Genomic DNA, 20,320 nt, shown 5'->3' on the forward strand with positions numbered 1-20,320 from the left:
TGTTACAAAGCTGCCTTATTTGGTTGTAAGAATTTGGAAGTGCTTTAGCTTTTACTTACTGTCTTTGAAGGTGTTGCTGTGTCAGGATTTTGCTGAGCTTCAGCACATACTCCAGAATTAGCTCACTTTAGAGGAGAGGAGGGCTTAGCTAAACCCTGTGCAGGGTACTGTGCAGTTCCAAGTGCTACCGAGGTGTTGTCTGGTTTGTACTGCCAGGGCTCCAGTGGACACTGCCAGACCTTTAAAACACAGATAGACAGGCTGAGGGAGACCTTGGTGGGCTTAGTTAGAGTATTTTTCCATCGTGCGTAGACTTGATGCTGGGAACGTCCAGCTGTGGAAGTGGAGAAGCACTAAATGAGCTCAAGCAGTTACATTCCCTGTACAGAGCAGTTTCTGATCAGTTGTAAGTGATTACCTCCTGGGTAAGTGACACACTGGATTCCTTTGAGCTGTTGCTTCAGTTGCATAAACCAATCCCAAGCCTTTGTGCTGCTGAAACAAAGCTGATAGTGAAGGACATCATGAAAACCTACTAGAGCATTGAGAGAGGTAAAAACAGGTAAAAGAAGTTCCAATGCAAATGGGATATTAGCTGATAAAAAATCTGAGAGGCCACTGAGGGAAGGACAAGGGTTTTCTATGGCATCAAGCATCCAGGTAATAAAGGAAGTAAGGTCCTTCCTTAAAGTTCTTTCTGGTGCATATATCCAGCTAAAAAATTCTCTACCATTGTGTTTAATTGTGTGGCAGCTGAAGCAACAATTTTGACAAGATCTAACATGCGCTGAAAGAGAGACTGAGCAATGGTGAATGTAGTCTGAGATAGCCTTCCTTTTTTATAGCCATTGCATTGGTAAAACAAGGGCATAGCCCCGAGGTGTGGTCCAAGAAAATTAGTTTTGAGGTAGATGGAGTGGTGCAGTGTATAAAATCAAGAGTGAAGGATTTGATCCATTTCATAGTTAATGTTCCTCCTGTGTAAAAAGACTGTTTACAGATCCGTGACTCTTGCATTACTTCCAAGTTGCTGCATCTGTAATCCTTGGTGAACCAAAACAGCATGTGCTTGAAATGGAGAGTATATTTGCCTCTTAATGAAGGGCTACAGAAACTGGGTTTTACAGGGCTAAAGCATTAACAGATAGAAGGCTGAATGCCTAGTGAGAAAAAATTAGGCAAGGAATTTGCTTCCCATTAAGAATGAGGGCAAACAGGAAGCCTTTATGAGCTTTCCTCCATGTATCACCTATTCCTTGTCAGTGTAAAAGTGAGTCACCATCCCTTCTGCGGGCACAGATGGAGCACAGACTCATTACAGGTGGCCTGTACCAGGGGACTGACACAGCTAGAGGCTACTGTGCAGGTAGGTGAAGTTAAGTTTGGCTCTCGAGTTCCTCCTGGCCTTTGTGACAGACAAGCCTGGGGAGAGGAGACACGGAGTCAGTGAACTCTTTGCTCTATGACCAGCAGAGGTGTTGGCCTTTAATTTAGTCTAGACAATGCATCTAGTTTTTGTTATCCCTTCCAGTAGCATTCCCATCACACATTTTGAAACGTATTGTTATTTTTCTAGTGCTAAATCCAACTTACCAAGATCACTATTGGGTCTACTGTAAAATTTTTGGAGTGTTATTTTTGATTCTTTTAGTGATCATTTTATTCTCTTTCTGGTAGTGAGAACAAAATAGTGATTTTGTTCTTCCATTTGATAGAAATCACACCCATTTTTCTTGAATAGTAACTTTAAGATAAAAAAGTCAAATTTTCAAATTCATCTACCTCCCCAAAGACTTCATTGCTACATATCCTGTCTCCTTGCATGTGGTTGTTTCTGGCGTTATTCCTTGTACACACAGCTTCATTGATACATGCAGAACCCTTGTGCTGTGCTTGCTTTTGTCTACTGGAATGCAAATGCAATGTGTTGTGTGACTGTAGCTTGGATTTGCAGGCAAAAATGCATATTTTCAAATGTCCAACATGACCAATGATTGGTTTATGTCTAGATAGTAGGACTGGTTTTTTTGTAGTTTGTAATCTTTAAGGGAAGGAAATCACTTGTATACGCTGTTGTGTGTTGCTGAGTGAAGATTTTTCCTTTTCACAAAGGACTGATAGAGTCATGGGTTCTTTTATACCTTGAGCAAAAAAATGTATGTCTGCTTTGAGTTACTGTACTGCAAATACATAGTGCATTAATGGCCTTTCAATTTAATCTCTGATCTGCATTACAATTAGACTGAATATTTCAGTAGTCGTTGTTTAGAAGCTGCTGAACTTTGAAGAAGTCTACACACAGATAAAGAAGCTACCTCTTTCAATTTGTGTATGGGGCTTTATGGTTTGCTGTAATTTTGTGAGTTGCCCAGATATGATAAGTGCATTCTAAATGAGTAATTAAATAAACAGAGCTTTGTAGGGGCAAGCTGGAAATAAGAGCATCACCTTACAAAATGTGAGGTTGTGGATGCAAATAACCCTGCAAGTTCCAAAATTATTGCTTGGAGGAAGCTCACTGACATGAGTACATCATGTAAAAGTTTTATATCATCCCCTGAAATCCTTCAGGCTAGAATTGATGTTATGTTTATTTTGCTTTTCACATGTTATTGTGCTGCCTTTGATTTGGGGAGTGTGTGTTTGATTGTGAGATAACAGGTTTTGCTAATGTGAGTTAGGGAATGCTGCATTACTCCAGACTGGTAGATAAAAAGTTTTATACCATCCCATGCTTTGGCTTTTTTAATCTATGCCAGATGATAGAGGAAAAAGTGAATTTTCAAATATTTTAATTAGTATTTCTCTCTTTGAAAACTTCACTTTTTCATTTTTGAAACCAGCTGTGAAATTTATTTCAGTGAATTCAAAAGCACAAAGCTGCAACAAACTTGTAAAAAGTCTTCTTATGACCGCAGAATCACAGCTTTAAATTCTGTTGTCTCTTAGACAGTTTTCTGCCCTCCCCTTTTCCCACCCTGAATGGACACAACTTAGTGTCTTTATAGCTAGGGAAGCTGTTGATAGTGTAGAAAAGAATTACAAGTCCACAGAGTATTTTTTTTAAGGCGTAGCTTTGGGATAAACTTCCACTTTTTGAAGTGGCCAAAGAGGAAGTTAGGAGATAGAATACCTTTTCTGTTCAGGGAGAAGCTGAACAGGATGGAATATTTTGCTGAGCTGTGGAAAAAGGCTTGTGAGCAGTGGTGGCATGTCAGTGGGCCAAAAGTGAATGAACAGTGGAGCTTTTGCCACCTTCCAGAAACCCTAAGAGAGTCTGTATTTCTGTATTTGGTTTTGAATGTGATATTATCCTCTTCACTAACAAAAAGGGGCCATTAGCTCAGATTCTTAGGTGGATTGCTACGTCTCACATTCTCATAACCTTCATTTCTACCATCTGAGATTCAGGCCTGGGTTTTTTGTTTGCTTATTTTAATCTGTCGTTAGGGATGAACCTGCATGAGGATGATCAGATTCCTCCTTTAATCTGCAGTCCATAAGGAGTAACAATACTAAATTTCAGTGTTCTAGTTCAAAAGGCCAGTTGCGTAACAAAAGCCCATAATGAGGATCTTCTGGTGACCCTCAGCTGAAGGATCAAATTTGGGGGTTCTTTTGTGCGCATATCTCAGGGAACCACAGTGGATGAGTGTTATGCACATCAGATTCTGGCTTTGTCAAATGGCTGAAATTAATTGCTGCTCTGTTAAACATCAGTGCTTTCTCTGAGAAGTTGGGAGTTCAAAAACTCAGTAAGAGCATTTCAGTACATACCTGTATCCATGATCTGAACTGCAGGAAGTGTGACATGACACGCATGCAGATTTTGAGTCTGAGCTTTCTGAAAGCTGTGGATGTGTTGGGAAGTTTCTGCCCCTGGCTGAACTGCACAGCCTCTTCCAGGAAAAGGGTCCTGCCTTGCTTACCCTCTCAGGTCCCAGAGAGTAGCTTTAGGTGTGATGGTGAGGGTGAGCAGCTCCTATTTTTATAGAGCCAGCAGAGTGATGCATTTGGAAACACCCTGCGGCTTCCCTGTTTATTACATTTCTAGCAGCCATTCCTGGCTGCAGTAAAGTGCCAAACAAAGTGGACTTTTGGTCTTGCTGATTTTATGGCTGGTATTTTATTCCCAGGCTCTCCTACTTTGCCTCACAGGTGGAGTCTCGTTTGCCCCAAAACCTCCGTTCCCATCCTCTTCACCCAATAAGCAGTTACATTTGTGAGAACACCTGCGTTTGTAGCCTTGGAGGATTAATCCTGTCATTGCAGAAGAATTTTTGTCTTGTGTTTTTTGTGTCAGTCCAGCTTAGCTCCCATTCTTTTAGAAATGGACTGCCCGCCTAGATAGCAGAGCCTATTCCCTGTGTGGGTGGTAGTGCCCAAGATGTTGACATGTGGGCCTGGTATTTCATAAAATTTGTTAAGTGAATGTTAATCCTGTCCCTACAGAAGAGCGGGTCGTTCCCATTGAAGTCTGCCGTTCCAAACTGTCAAAGTACTTGCAGGGAGTTGTTTTCCGCTGTGATAAGTGTACCTTTACCTGCTCCAGTGATGAGAGCTTGCAGCAGCACATAGAGAAGCACAATGAACTGAAACCTTACAAATGCCAACTCTGCTACTATGAGACCAAACACACAGAGGAGCTGGATGCTCACCTTCGAGATGAGCACAAGGTAACATTCAAATAGTTTTAATTTGTATTAATTGACTCTTTGCAAATGCCATATTAGTTTACTTGCATGTCATCTCTGATTAGCCAACTTGCCATTGGTTATTTTTTTTCTCTCCATTCCCCAAATATGGAAACTAACCCCTCCCATTTTGGGCTTCACTTCCTCTGTTTTCTATTATTTCTTTTTTTCTTTAGAAGCTCAAAATTGAGGGTTTGTAAAGCTGTTCAGATTGACTACAGTTGGCAGACTGTTGTATGCAGAGTATGATTATCTGGAAAAGGCACTTGTGTATGCTAAGTTTATTTAAAGAGGGGGAAAAAAAAGGGTTGTAAAAGAATATGAAGGCTATGTCATTCAGTCTCTCTAAAAGGCAGGAGATTCCAAACATAAGATTGCTCTGGCAGCTTCAGCAGTCTGACATGCCATGCATATTTTAATAACAAAGAGAGCAATACATCTCCGTTTACATTTTACAAGGGAAAGATAAACAGCAAGTATAAGCAGGTCCTAAGTTAAGACTGCTTTGGAGTTTGCGAAGTGCCTGAGTGCAGACCTGATCCAGTCTTTGAGAAGTCGTTAGAGGCTTTCCACAGACTTAGCTTTGAGTTTCTGTAACTCTGAACGGTGTAGCTGAGAGACACTTAAATTCTAGAATTGAGATGTGTTTTGGAGTATTTGTATTGTGTTTCCAAGGGAGGCAGCTATATGCCTCCACCTGTTGGAGCTGAGCTGCCCAGGTCCTCATTAAAAACTCACTCATACTTCATTGACTGAATTGCACTTTCCTTACAGCAAAATACATTTATATTGACAGTATTAGCAGCAGACGTCCCAGCAAAACTTTTTGTGCTTAAAAAAAAACTTGTCTGTCTTATAAAACCAAACTCTGTAAACTTACGTTGGCTTGCTATGGTTGTCTCTTCCTTTTTACTTCTGGAGAGTCTTCTGCGATTCATACAGTACATGGGATGCTCCACGCATCCTAGTCACTACAGCAAGGTGGCTGGCATATATCCAAGAGGCACTATTACTCATTCTTTTGACACAGTGCATCAGGCTGGGAAGATTATTCCCTTACTTAGCTCTCCCTTCCAATCCAGACCTGCAGTGATGGTGCCAGTAGTTCAGGGTATCTTTTCCACATTTCTCTTTGGTAATTTACATCTTGCTAATTTGTGTCAAAGTTCTGGGCTCAGATACCCAAGTGATATATTGCGCCTTGAAGAGTTCCTGTATGTGAGTTGAGTTGAATTAAGTCCCTTGCATGTGGTCTTGTTTGTTTAAATCTCAGTGGGTAATGTGTTAAGTCAGGGAACCTCCTCACAGCTGTCTGTATGGAGTAGTGCTAGGAATCCGCACACCACCGCATTTAGGATAGTTTGCTATTTGGAGATATACTGCAGTCTAATTTACACGCTTCTTAGGTTCATTCACATTCCATTTCCCGCAGAGGGATAAAAAATAGTCAGTGAGTGTTGATATTTCATTCAGCATCTTGCAGGAGGTGTTGTACTGCTCTCATTCCTTCGTCTCCATCCTTTCTGCCTCTGTGGCTCAGTGCCTGTGCTGCTGGAGGGCTGTCTCTCTGCATGAAAGATGAATCCAAAGTCCTTCCCAGCAGTGATCAATGAGCTCAGAGGGCGCTTGTCATCCAACAAGTATTAGCCCTAGTGTCCTGGTCATGCTCCACACTCTCCGCCTCTACTGTAAATCTACTCCTCTGCTGCTTCTGTTGGATGTGGTGGAGTTCCTGACTTCTGTGCCCTAAGCTGCTCGTTTCATATTGCTGCTGTGAGCTGTTAAGTAGCTGGTGCATTTCACCCTAGGGTTAGCTGAATTTGACTGCTGGGTGAAGTGTTCCCATTATAGTCTGTATATCAGTTTGCAAAGCACTTTGCAGCCTTTCATAATGAAAATTAATCTGTTATTAATGACTGAAAGTGTATGTGGCACATAGCAGCCATGTGCTTAGTGAAGAACCGAGCCTTTCATGCATGAAGCTGAATGAACCAGTCACAAAGAATTTTCCTCCAGTGTGGATGTGCAATAGCGGTGTTTGATCACAGCAGTTGAATGGTCCCATAAGAAGAGGATACAACTTACAGTGTTTTGCATTTCTTAGATTATTTTTTTGTTTGTTTTAATATATCAAAACCAGGAAGAAATGAGCGGCATTTACTGAACCTCCTTTATTTTTGAAAACCAAAAATGAGAAATGCAGAATAAACAGCAAAAGAAGAATCATCAGCATTGAAAATAAATGAGTGTTAATTTGATTAGGGGCTGCATGTCACCTAAAGCTGTGTAGGTTTTGGGATGTCGATTTTGTTTTGCATATGGGGTGATTTTTCTGATTAGCTGATGATTGTGCTGATTGCTGACAACAGTGTTTCTTTCAAAGGTGAGTCGTAATTTTGAGCTGGTTGGACGGGTTAACTTGGACCAGTTGGAACAAATGAAGGGAAAAACAGAGAGCTCCAGCAGTGATGAAGAAGAAAAAGATGAAGAGTTAAGCCCCAAGACTGAAGAGAGAGGTCAGTGCAGCTCTTTTTTTTTTTTTTTTTTTTTTTTTTCTTTTGGCGCTGCAACATGTCCCACCAAGCAAGGTCAGCTGTTGACTCTGCAGCACATTCCTGTAGAGCCACGCAGGCATGCCAGCAGGAGCAGAATGGGGCTTTTGTGAAGACACTGCTCCTGGGGGAATCTCATGTTTCTCATCCTTATTACAAGTTTTCTGTCTGTTAAAATATGTGCTATGAGAGAACACAGATAGCATCTGTGACTTATCTGCCCATGCAGATAACATCTATAAGGGCTTGGAAAACTATGTGAGTATTTAAGTGGTCTGTCAGATTTTCTGTTTTGGTAACCAGTTTTCAGCTTTTCACTTGGCATTGTTCAAGCTAGGGATGAAGGTGTCATGGCCAAACTTATTTATGGGCTGTTATTAAGTCTGTGCCCAGCATTCCTTGTCAAAGGAAATCAGTCCTGTTGCTGTTGCTGCAGTTGGCAGCTCTGGAGTCAGGTTAGGTCTATGCCTCACCTGTACTGTTGTGTATTTAAGAACGTGCCTAAGTTCCTATCTAAGACTAATCCCACTGATCTCAGCAAGGCTAGGCCATGTGCTTGCTAATGCTTCTGGTTTGGTTGAAGTTAGATCAGCAGGGAAAAGGTATGTTCTCTGTAAATTAAGCTAAGGGTTTCTTGTCCTTTCCTTCCAAAAACCTTCCCCCAGGAAAGCCAGGTTGTTGCAGTATCTGGTGTAAACCCTGTGTTGTCTAGTCTGCACTGGTGCACAGCTCATTAGTTAAATGCAGGATGTTCGCAAATGTAATATTTTTAGCCCTGTGATGTTTGAATGTCAGGTTCCTGGGGTCACTCACTCTTCTGATGCTGACAGGTGTGGTTAGCGAAGTTCTGTATACTTTAACTAAAGGTATGCCACCATGTTTACCTCGTTCCTCCTGAATCTTCAGTTTTCACACTCACTCAGATGTTGTTCATGAAAGAAAACGTGTCTACCTACATCTTTTCAGACCTTGAAAAATTCTAATTTCTGGATTCACAGGCTGTTTACAGAACAGGAGGGGCTCAGATCATGCTTTTTACCTTTTAATAGCAAGACCCCAGCATCTTGCCTTCTGTTTAGTGTCCCTGCAGCATAAATCTGGTCTGTGCTTATCTTTAGCACTCATTTCAAGTTTAGATAGCTTTTATTTAAATGAGAAAGGAAGAGAGTTGGATGGAAAAACGTTTATGTTTTAATGAAAAATATCCTTCACAAGATCTTAGAGCAGTCTAAAAATCAGAGGAGAACCTCAAGGGATGTTTGTTCCAGATGCATTTTGAAGTTCAAGTTCCGCTCATGTGGAAACCTGCTTGGGTGTCTGTTTGGGGACAGCTTTGAGCCTCAGAGCCTCATGACTGGAACGATGATTTGTGTAATGATTTGACTAAAGAACCAGCTCACCTCAGTTGCAGACGTAGCAGTCTGATTAATGTTTTGTATAGACCCACAGCTAGCAGGGGATGAAGAGTCATGATGTCCTTGTGAGGATTACCTTAGCATTACATACAAGCACAGGTGCTGAAGTGACCTTGGAAGTCATGGTATCCAGACGAAGAAGAAAGTGCTATCTGCCAAGTCTTACAAATCCCTGTAAATGCACCATGGGGAGGGGAACAGCCCAAGGTGAAGTTCGTTGTTTAAATTGGCTTTAGGTTACACTATGAAAATGTGAAAATACAACATTCTATGCTGGAGATTAAAATATGCAGGGATAATAGATAAGTGTTATCCCCATGTTTCATGTGATCAATAGTTAAGCAAGGAATAGTGTCTTAGTAATTCTAATTTTTATTTTGTACTTCTTTCACCTGTATCTATTTTTTTTTAATCTGTGACTGGCTAAAATGACTTCTGCATGGTTGTACAGATGAGCAGTGTTTTAAAAAAAAAAAAAAAAAAAAAAGGCAGCATATTTCCAAATTTGTTTTGCAGCTGTTCGTTCCTGTCTGGCCTGTACGGTTAATGTTTCACCATTGTTATTTTTTCTTCTTTTTAATCTGTTTGTAATATATTATACCAAAATAGGTAGGAAACCCTTATGCCTACTACAGCAAGGGTATTTAGAAAAGATCCAGTTGTATGGACTACATTTTTCTAGTCAAGTTGTGGATTACCACTGTGAGGTGCAAGATGCAAGGGTACACTTTCAAAAAATATCCTGGTGAGACAGGAACTGAAGGTGTGGTTGGATGCCGAGTCGCATGCTGACATCTCCCTATGGATTTTCAGAAGATAGTTCTAACACAGAAATGGTTTGCCCTGTTAGCAGAGGACCAGACCTATGATTTTAAATATAGCCTGTCACAGTAGCTAATGCTGTCACAGCTTTCAAACCACATCAGACTGTGTAATCCTGTATGCCACTCGGGTGCTTTTGACAATTCTAGCCTTTGTGGTGTTAGCAGGAAGTGGGATTTGCTGAGAGTGCCTCTGTGTGCTCCAAGTATCTGGAAGCAAATGCTGTCTGAACCCTCTGAAGGCTGTGACTTTGGCAGAACTAGGATTTCTTACTGTGAATCACGCAGCTGCCTAAATTCCCCACTCTGACTTCAGGCTGGTATGTGCTGTACTGAAGGTGCAAAGAAGAGTGTGTTGCTTCTCCAAATAGGCTGTTGGACAGTGGACCAAAGAAGGACTATAGCCCATGTGAACAGGAAGAGCTGAACTGATGTCTTGGATGGGAAAGGAAGGGAGTGGTTGGCTGCCGGTGAAGGATAGTAGAAAATATATTGACCTGGGAGGAAAAACATGAGGGAGGGAAAGAAGATGTCTGGCATACACCATGGAAAGAACAGCTGCCCCTGGTAGGGACTGCATCCCAGAAGAACTGTCTGCCTCTACTGACATTTATGTCTTGGTCTTAGCAGAAACTGGAGTTGACAGGTGTGCTTCCACAGTAGACAAAAATAAATGTCCATGAGTGCTTGTATGTGTGATGCAGGAAAACCTCAGGGAGGTCTCTGTGCAGTCTGTTACTTCTCTTCTGCAGGCCTCAGAGAAGAGCAGCTTCTGATGCTCCTCCAGGGAAGCCGTCCAAATTCACAGTCTTAGACACAGAAGTGATCTGAAGTAGGGTGAATGAGATGGTGTTTTCTGAAGAGGTGATGGATTTACTAGAGTAACACTTGCTAATCTTAATGGGAGTTGCAAGTATAAATCATAAACTGATTTGGGTTGGAAGGGACCTTTAAAGATCATATAGTCCCTGCCATGGGCAGAGACATCTTTCACTAGATTAAGTTGCTCAAAGCCCCATCCAGCCTGACCTAGAACACTTCCAGGGGTGGGGCATCCACACCTTCTCTGGGCAACCTGTTCCAGTCTCTCACCATCCTCATATTAAAAAATGTCTCATAGAATCATAGGGTTGGAAGGGACCTCTGGAGATCATCTAGTCCAACCCCCCTGCCAGAGCAGGGTCACCTAGAGCAGGTTACACAGGAACACGTCCAGGTGGGTTTTGAATGTCTCCAGAGTTGGAGACTCCACCACCTCTCTGGGCAGCCTGTTCCAGTGCTCTGCCACCCTCAGGGTAAAGAAGTTCCTCCTCACGTTTAGGTGGAACTTCCTATGCTCAAGTTTGTGCCCATTGCCTCTTGTCCTGTCCCCGGGCACCACTGAAAAGAGCCTGGCCCCGTCCTCCTGACACCCACCCTTTAAGTGTTTATAAGTGTTGATAAGATCCCCCCTCAGATGTCTTTTTTCCAGACTGAAGAGACCCAAGTCCCTCAGCCTTTCCTCATAAGAGAAGTGTTCCAGTCCCCTAATCATCTTTGTAGCTCTCTGCTGCACCCTTTCCAGCAGTTCCCTGTCCCTCTTGAACCGGGGAGCCCAGAACTGGACACAGTACTCCAGGTGCGGCCTCACCAAGGCAGAGTAGAGGGGGAGGATGACCTCCCTTGACCTGCTGGCCACGCTCTTCTTGATGCACCCCAGGATGCCATTGGCCTTCTTGGCCACAAGGGCACATTGCTGACTCATGGTCATCCTGTTGTCCACCAGGACTCCCAGGTCTCTTTCCACAGAGCTGCTCTCCAGCAGGTCAGCACCCAACCTGTACTGGTGCATGGGGTTGTTCCTCCCCAGGTGCAGCACCCTACACTTGCCCTTGTTGAACTTCATAAGGTTTCTCTCCAACCTGTCCAGGTCTCTCTGTATGGTGGCACAGCCTTCCGGTGTGTCAGCCACCCCACCCAGCTTGGTGTCATCAGCAAACTTGCTGAGGGTGCACTCTATCCCCTCATCCAGGTCATTGATGAATATATTGAACAGGACTGGACCCAGTACTGACCCCTGGGGAACACCACTCGTCACTGGTCTCCAACTAGACTCTGTGCCCCTAATCACAACCCTCTGAGCTCTATCTTTCAACCAGTTTTCTATCCACCCCACTGTCCATTCATCTAACCCACACTTCCTAAGCTTCCCTATGAGGATGCTGTGGGAGACCGTGTCAAGCGCCTTGCTTAAGTCAAGGTAGACTACATCTACCGCCCTCCCCTCATCTATCCATCTAGTCATGCCATCATAGAAGGCTATCAGATTAGTCAGACATGATTTCCCCTTGGTGAATCCATGCTGAGTACTTCTGATAGCTTTATTTTCCTCCACATGCCTTGAGATGACACCCAGAACGAGCTGTTCCATCATCTTTCCAGGGATGGAGGTGAGGCTGACCGGCCTGTAGTTCCCCGGCTCTTCCTTTTTGCCTTTCTTGAAGACTGGAGTGACATTGGCTTTCCTCCAGTCCCCAGGCACCTCGCCTGTTCTCCAGGACTTTTCAAAGATGATGGAGAGCGGCCCAGCAATGACTTCTGCCAGCTCCCTCAGCACTCTCGGGTGCATCCCATCAGGGCCCATGGACTTGTGAATATCTAGATGATCTAATTGGTCCCTCACTCGCTCCTCCTCAACCCAAGGGAAGTCTTCTTCTTTCCCTGTTACTTTATTCAATGCCTGGGACTCCTGAGGGCTGGGCTGAGCAGAAAAGACCGAAGCAAAGAAGGCATTCAGTAACTCTGCCTTCTCCACATCCTCCGTCACCATGACTCCTGCCTCATTCAGCAGTGGGCCTACAACTTCTCTGGTCTTCCTTTTGCTTCCAATATACTTGTAGAAGCTCTTTTTGTTGTGCTTGATGTCCCTAGCCAGGTCTAATTCCAAGGTGGCCTTGGCTTTCCTTGTTTCATCCCTGCACGCTCTGGTGGCATTCTTGTAATCCTCCCAAGGGGTCAGTCCCTTCTTCCACTTATTGTAAACTTCCTTCTTCCACTTGAGCTTTTTCAGAAGCTCCCTGTTCAACCATGCAGGTCTCCTGCGTCCCTTGGCTGATTTCTTTCTCTTAGGGATGCACCGATCCTGAGCTTGGAGGAAGTGGTCTTTGAATATCAACCAGCTCTCTTGAGCCCCTTTGCCTTCCAGAGCCCTAGCCCACGGGATCTCTCCAAGCAGTTTCTTGAAGAGGTCAAAGTTAGCCCTCCTGAAATCCAAGGTTGTAATTTTACTTCTTGTTGTTGTTTTGTGGATAGTACCCATGATCCTGAACTCAATCATTTCATGATCACTACAACCTAGGGTGCCCCCAACCTTAATGTCCTCCACTAATCCCTCTGTGTTTGTCAGTACCAGGTCTAGAAGTGCTTCTCTCCTTGTTGGCTCCTGTACCACCTGTGTCAAAAAGTTGTCATCAATGTACTGGAGGAGCCTCCTGGACTGTGCATGCCTGGCTGTGTGGTCTTCCCAGCAGATATCGGGGTGATTGAAGTCCCCCATGAGAACCAGGGCCTGCGATTGCGAGGCTACCTTCAGTTGTCTGTAGAAAGCCTCATCAGTTTCCCCATCCTGATCAGGTGGCCTGTAATAAACACCCACAACAGTGTCCCTCATATTTGTCTGTCCCTTAATCCTCACCCATAAGCTCTCGACCCGCTCTTCATCCGCCCCTAGTGAGAGCTCAGTGCATTCCAAATGCTCTCTCACATAGAGTGCAATTCCACCACCACGCCTTGCTGGTCTGTCTTTCCTGAAAAGGACATAGCCATCCATGACAGCATTCCAGTCATGCGAGTTGTCCCACCACGTCTCAGTAATTGCAATGAGATCATGGCCCCGCAACCGCACACAGACCTCCAGCTCTTCCTGCTTATTCCCCATGCTGCGTGCATTGGTGTATAAGCATTTCAGAGAGGGAGTAGTGTGTGTAGTTTTGACCCTTGAGATGTGGTGTGCCTTCTGGCTTTCAGAAATACTGGCACACTGGCCCACGAGCGCTGAGCAACTACACCCTGGCACCTCACCAGCAAGCCCAGTACCATCCCCACCCCCCTTCAAATCTAGTTTAAAGCCCTCTCAATAAGCCCCAATAACTCTTGCCCTAGAACCCTTTTTCCCCTAGAGGTCAAGGTATTCCTGCCTGTTACCAGCAGGCCAGGCGCTTTGTAGATCAGGCCATGATCAAAGAACCCAAAGTCCTGCCGGCAGCACCAAGCTCGAAGCCAGGCATTGATCTGCTGGCTCCTTCTATTTAGCCCCTCATCATTCCCCGCAACTGGGGGAATAGACGAGAACACAACTTGTGCTCCTGATCCCTTGACCAGGCGTCCCAGGGTCTTGAAATCTTTCTTCATTGCCCTTGGACTTCTTCTTGTTACCTCGTTGCTGCCTACCTGAAAGAGCAAAAGTGGATAGTAGTCTGAGGGCCGTACCAGGGAAGGAAGCATCCTCTTCACGTCCTTGACCCGGGCCCCAGGGAGGCAGCAGACCTCCCTAGGTACTGAGTCCGGCCTGCATATTGGGCCTTCTGTTCCCTTCAGTAATGAGTCACCTATGACAAGGACCCGTCTTTTCTTCTTTACCGCAGAGGTTTTGATGCAGGGGGAGGTCTGACTAGACCTTGCTGACGGCTCCAGGGTAGGAGAAATAGGAGAAATATTGTGCTCGTCATCATCCAGGTTCCTCTGTAGAGCACTGTACCTGTTAAGTAATGGCACCTGGGAAGATGGGGTAGTCTTCAGGCAGTCTCGAGTGCAGCGCCTGTTGCGCCGCGCAGGAACTTCCTGCCATTGCCCCCTGTCCTCCAGGTTACCGCCTTCAGTTGAGGTGAGAGAGGATATGGAGCTCTCTGTTGCAGGGGTTCTATCTGCCTGCTGGGTTTCTGTCATGGGATGCAGGATTCTACTCCAGGAATCTATCTCCCTCTCGCATTCCCTGATGCTCCTCAACCTACTTACCTCCTTCCTGAGCTCCATGACTAATTGGAGAAGATCCTCTACCTGAGCACATCTCCTACAGTTATGCCCATCATTGCCATCCGACACTGGCGTAAGAGCAGGGCATACCCTACAGCCCGATGTCTGTGTGGTAGCATGTTCCCACAAGAGCTCCGTCTGAGAGGCAGCATCAGACCTGGTGGTTGTGGAGCTCATGGACGCCACAGTCATCTTGCGAGTAGTTACCATCACTACCTAGCCGGGTTAGCAGTCTTTCAGCTCTATCCTGCACGAACTGCTGTGCAGACCGCTGTGATTGGACTGGTGTGTCACACCCTGCTTGGCCGCCCCCTTCTCCAGCCCAGGAAGTACACTCTCGTTGTGGTGCACCTGGGTGATACCTCGGGTCACACCCAGGGAACGCCCACTTGCAGCTCGTTTGCTCAGTGCTCCCAAAAGGTTTCTTTTATGAGGGGGGAGAGTGGTCCCACCATCTGCTCGTTAACACCTGCCGCTGGGGGTGGTGGCTCCGCCCTCGGCTCCTCAGCTGTCCCCGCCCCCCAGAAGGGCCAGGTACCGACTCGGGTTGGCCCGTTTTCCTGGCTTTAAAAGCCTCAAAAACGAGCCCCTGGCCGTTTCTTTGCCGCGATTTCCTTCCCCAGCACAGACTTACCTGCACTGGAGCTGATCTCCTCGGCAAATGACCCTTATGTCTCCCTTATGTCCAATCTGAACCAAACCTCCTTCAATTTAAAACCATTACCCCTTGTGCTGTCACTAAAGGCCCTGGTAAAAAGTCTCTGAAACTTCTACCCTCCATAAATATTTGTCCCTGTACCAAGACTGGTCTGCGTGTTGCGGTGTGTTTATAAATTTGTACCACACGTAAGACATTAAAATCCAGATGTGAACTGAACCAATGGCATTGGCTTACTTTCTGGTGTACCTCTTGACACAGCACCTTGCTTTGTTATATTTAACCACAGACTAAATTACTGACAGTAAGAAATACAAAGTGAGGTTTTTTTCTTTCAGGGGGAAGAGGCAAAAAATGATAAGTACGATACCATATAGAACTTCAGTAAAGGCTAGCTAAAGAAAAATGTGTCATAAAAGTACATTTACAGGACTTAAATACAGATAATAGGGAATGCGTAGGAAATTTGAAGTTCATAGGCTGATCTTGAACAGAATAAATCTGCGAGTGAAGAAATCAAGTGAGCAGAGATCAGAACCAAAATGAAGCAAAATCCCTTTTCTTTTATTATGTAGTTTGGGAGGAGTCAGAAAGACATTCTGTTGATTTCTTGCTTAAGATAATCCCTGCTAAGGAATTAATGCTCTGAGCAGATGGTGCTGTCTCATTTCCAGCAAAAGAACCAAGTGAGATAGTCCATGCAATTATTTTTAATGGCTTGTGTGGTGATCTTCTTAATTTGTGAGAAAATGTTTCATCTTTTGTTAAAGCTGGCTGTGTTCACATGGTGCTTGGCTTTCAGAAATACCACTCCCTGAGCTGCCAGTGACTTCACTCGTATTACTAGGTGCTTGACACTTCTGCAAATGAGGCCCCAAGCACTTTGTATAAAAGATTAGGATGGGATGAAACACCTATGCAGTTAAGATGCTAAGACTTACTTAACCCATGGGATTTCATGATGAAGGCATATCTATTTACTATGAGGATTGATCACCTGTTAAATATACTAACTCTTTATTTCCTAAAATTTGTACTACCAATTCAAAAATTATAGATGGGCTTTAGTGGATTTTTTGATTTTGCTTTCAAGCTATTTCAGCCCTAAACTTCTCAGTTTTGGTTTTGAATTAAAACTCCACAGTCTCTTCGTTTGTTGAAATACAGGAGCAGGTAGTGGTAACTTGTTACCCTTATTTGCAGAGGTGTTTTAAGACTTAGGATGGGATTTGGCGCTTGCAGTGTCACTTTGCTTTGGGAGAGTTGCATTTTCACACGCACAGTTATTTGATAGGTAAGTCATTTTGCTCCTCAGGGATGAGAAGGTGCAGCAGAGGGGATCAGAGTAGGATTACAGTGGTCCCTTCTTGCCCTGGCACTTCTGAATTCATGGGCTATGCTGTCTTTTTCCAGATCCCATGATGTTTCCTGACAGCGGTGCTCCAGAGAAACGCTTCCCATGTGAATTCTGTGGCCGATCATTCACAGAAGGCTCTGAGTGGGAACGACACGTGCTGAGACATGGCATGTAAGTTGGCTTACACTCCTTTGCCAAACAGCCAAAGGTAACAGTAGATCTCTGTGCATTCCCCCACCCCATTCCTTACCTCCCAGGAAGCTCTCTGATGAAGGCAAACACAATTCTATGAAGAACAATTCTGTCTATTGCAAGTGTTAGATACAGTCATCAGATGTCCCTGCATGGGAAGTTCCTGTTCATCCTTTTTAACTCTGCTGCCCAGGTTGGCTGTAGATTGTAGAGTTTAACTGTGATTCTAAAACTTAAGATTGCCCCAAGCTGAAAACCACTTGGCCCAGGATTAACTTTACCTGAGTATTTTGTTGATTTTGCCTGTCAACAGAGCAGTGTAAAAATGGCAGAAAGCTATACGGAATGTTCTAGGAAGGAATTGGGTTTTTCTTCTCCTTTATTGTTATATCTCTTTCGCATGCTTGCAGCTAAACTTGCATAGCAGTGCAGATAATTATGTGCAGAGAAATGTCAAGACCTTCAAGGGAAGTAAAATCAATATGAATGAACTCCTAAAATGTGCATAGTGAAGTTCACTAGTTCATCTTCATAGTGAAGATCTTTGCCTTTCTACAGCAGTTTACACAGTGTGGGATGATATGCATCACAGATAAGAACAGGCATCTTTGGAACAATCATTTTGTGACTTTTGATGAAGATCTCATCAGTAGCAAAGATATCTTTGCTCAACAGAGTTTCTTTGAAGAGTGGATTTCATTCAAGGTTGCTGACATGTGGAAGACATTTGAGTACAATATTGCAGGTTAACTGTGATGTGATGAGAAATTACTTCCTTTACTCTTAATCTTGCCTGCCTAAAAATGAGTACTTGAAGTGTTGCAACCTATGAGAAGTTTTATTGTGTCATTAACTCTTTGGGGAAAGTACTTTTTTCCTCTGCCTTTGGTGTAGTACCTTGTAAGTCTTGTTTATAAGGGACTGGGAAAAAGGGAATAAACTCTTGAAAGTCAGAATTGGGGTTCTTCTCTCTCATCTCATATCTGTCGCAGTGTAGAGCAAAGGACAATTTGGTTTCAAAGCTAAAATGTCATGGGTACCACTGGTAGCATCATTCCATGCCTCTCCTCTTGAGTATGAGGGTGGCCATGGTGTGGCTGATTGTGTCTACCTTTTTACAAAGTGATCTGTTTTTCTCCCTCATGTGGTATGCACAGATTGTCTTTGCTGTTCTTTGTATCAACTGTGTGTGTTTCTGTTTTCTGCCACTGGGCTTTCCAGGGCACTGAACGAAAGCAAGCACAGGACCAGTGAGGACAGCCAGCCAAAGGAGGATGTAGAAGAAACCATTAGCACACTGCCAGAAGAAAAAGAAGGCATTGAGAAAATGGTGATGGACTATTCCCACAACAGTGAAACAGCAGTCAGCATGGTAGCTGCTGACAAACCTCTCCAAGACAACTCGGAGGCCAAAAATGAATAAGCATTTGGTGTGATTCTAATCAACGTACTTGAACGTGATGAACGGGGTGGGGTGGGTGGGTGGGGCGGGCAGAAGGAAGAAATAAAGCTGCTTTAGGACTGAATGATCTATTTTCAAAGCACTGGTACCTGTGTGAGTGTGTGTATATTAAAGTTATTTAAGTGATGGAATAAGTGGCTCCATTACATCACTGCATCTTTTCTTCTGGATCTTGACAATGGGAAGTTACATTCATCTCGGACTAATGAAGCAACTCCCCGTATTCCTACATTACACATCGTGCTTTTGCAGTGGAGACTTGGATTGATTGTGAATGGAAGCATCGTGAGCATGGAAAAATTAGGGGGATAACTTTTCAACGCACAAATTTGGGTGCGTTTTTCTAGTTTTAATACATAACGCTTTTCCAGACTGAATGCAACTGCTTTAGAAAAGAAAAAAAAAAAAAGAAAAAAAAAAGGAAAACAAAAACAAAACAGAAACTGCTTCGCTTAAAACAGTCACCTGTTTCCTAGTACCTCAGAATTAACCAAGGGAGATCTCTGCATTTGTCAGTACTACCTGTTGTCGTTGTGGTTAAATGTAGAGAGACTGCTGGGCAAGGTGGTGAATGGAGGAAGAAAAAAAGTTTTAAAGAAAGGAAAACAAATTGTGCTTAAAATCCCAGTGTGGGTTTTATTTCTTAAAATACTGTGATTTTTTTAATTATTTTAGTAAAAAAAAAAACAAAAAAAAAGAGAGAGACTTTAATTCCTAGATAACTGTTTGTGAATTGTCATCCTTTATTCCAGGTAAGCTGTTTGTTAGTATTCAGTTATAATTTTAGGATTTGATAGATTTCATGTGACTGATTGTGCAGTTTTGTTTGCCACATGTTTATTTTCTTATCAGCGTGAGGTGTTACAAATACAGCACAATTAAGTTTCTCATGTAAAATGAGTATTTCTTTTCGAGGGGGGGACAGGGAAAGGAGACTAGATCTTGTGAATAGACCATTTTGTTGTTGTTATTGTTAATTTTAAACATGGAAATAACAAAGAAGTTTTAACTTTTTTTTAAAAAACTAAAGAACCAAACTTACGGCACAGCTATGCAGCTCGCGGGCCAAACACATAGGTCCTCATAACCTTTCCGTTGCTTGTCATATTAACATCTATCAGTCTCACACCAGTAACTTTTCGTTAAGATTGGCTGCCTTTTTTTCTTCCGTCTGCGGTGTGCATGTTTTCTTTTTGTTTTGGTGTGGTGGGAGGGAGGGGTGTCTGTTAACACATCTTTTTGCAAGCGGAGGTGAAATAGTTACATACGACATTGAGCCTGGAGAACTACTTTTACTCGATTCAAGGTGGAGTTGCTAAGTTTTTCCCCTCCTCCTTAGCTTTTAGCTTGAGGGGGGCAGCGTAGAATGAATAGAACCTGCATACCTAAGTGGCTGATCCTGCAGTATTTCTTGGGTGGGAAGCCTACCAAACCTAACGGGAATTTTGCCTGAGCAATGAATACAGGATCTGGTGCCTGTGGTATGTTCTGATTGTGAACAAAAAAAAAAAAAAAAAAAAAGTTTCTTTCCAAAAAGTAGAAAGTACTTGACTGAAACCTAGTTTTAGAAATGCATGTGTCTTTGTTTGTTTTTTTTGTTTTTGGGGGGGATCTGTGGGAGGGGGAGGGGGGTAAATAGGAAGCTGCTGAGGAAACGGGGTCCTAGAAAGCTTCACATAAAATTGATGGCAAAAATGTTGCATTTGTGGAATAAGTGCTACTTGAGAAGCATGGTGTTTTGCTTTTGGGGATTCATCAATTGTGTGTTAGGGGGATTCTTTTGAATTTTTTGTTGTTTTTTTTTGTTTTGTTTTGTTTTTTGAAATAGGGAGGGAACGTCATGGAAAAACACATTGGAGGGACAAGTATAAATACACATTTCATGTCTGTATTTGTTTTTTAATTGGCCTCATTTCAAATGTATTTAAACAGTTCCATACCTGGATTGGGTGTTTGTAATGGTTACCAAAAATGAAAAAAAAAAAAAAAAAAGAAATAATGATTGTGACATGCTTTTATCACTACTTTATTTTTCAAATAACATGTAAATATTGTAATCCATTGGATTTTGTTTTGCTAACCTGTTAATAAAAAATACGGGACCATTATCCTTTTAACAAGCCTAGAATGTCATATTTTTTTTTCCTTTTTTTCTTTTC

The 20,320-nt window shown here is 43.3% G+C and overlaps 1 protein-coding gene across 6 annotated transcripts in view; it reads left to right on the forward strand.

Moving 5' to 3' along the window:
* The window catches only part of ZNF462 (zinc finger protein 462), a 95,275-nt gene extending 76,723 nt beyond the window's left edge, over positions 1 to 18,552 (forward strand). For 4 of the 6 annotated variants that reach the window (XM_074569976.1, XM_074569979.1, XM_074569981.1 and 1 more), the window contains 4 exons: positions 4,453 to 4,676; positions 7,078 to 7,210; positions 16,564 to 16,678; positions 17,921 to 18,290. In XM_074569976.1, the coding sequence (XP_074426077.1) occupies positions 4,453 to 4,676; positions 7,078 to 7,210; positions 16,564 to 16,678; positions 17,921 to 18,122 (674 nt within the window). In that variant the 3' untranslated portion in view covers positions 18,123 to 18,290. Of the gene's footprint in view, positions 1 to 4,452; positions 4,677 to 7,077; positions 7,211 to 16,563; positions 16,679 to 17,920 lie in introns of all 6 variants that reach the window. The other 2 variants (XM_074569978.1, XM_074569980.1) reach the window with 1 other exon arrangement.
* The last annotated feature ends 1,768 nt before the right edge of the window (positions 18,553 to 20,320 follow it).

The sequence above is a fragment of the Larus michahellis genome, chromosome Z, assembly GCF_964199755.1.
Source record: "Larus michahellis chromosome Z, bLarMic1.1, whole genome shotgun sequence".
Classification (NCBI taxonomy): Eukaryota; Metazoa; Chordata; class Aves; order Charadriiformes; family Laridae; genus Larus; species Larus michahellis.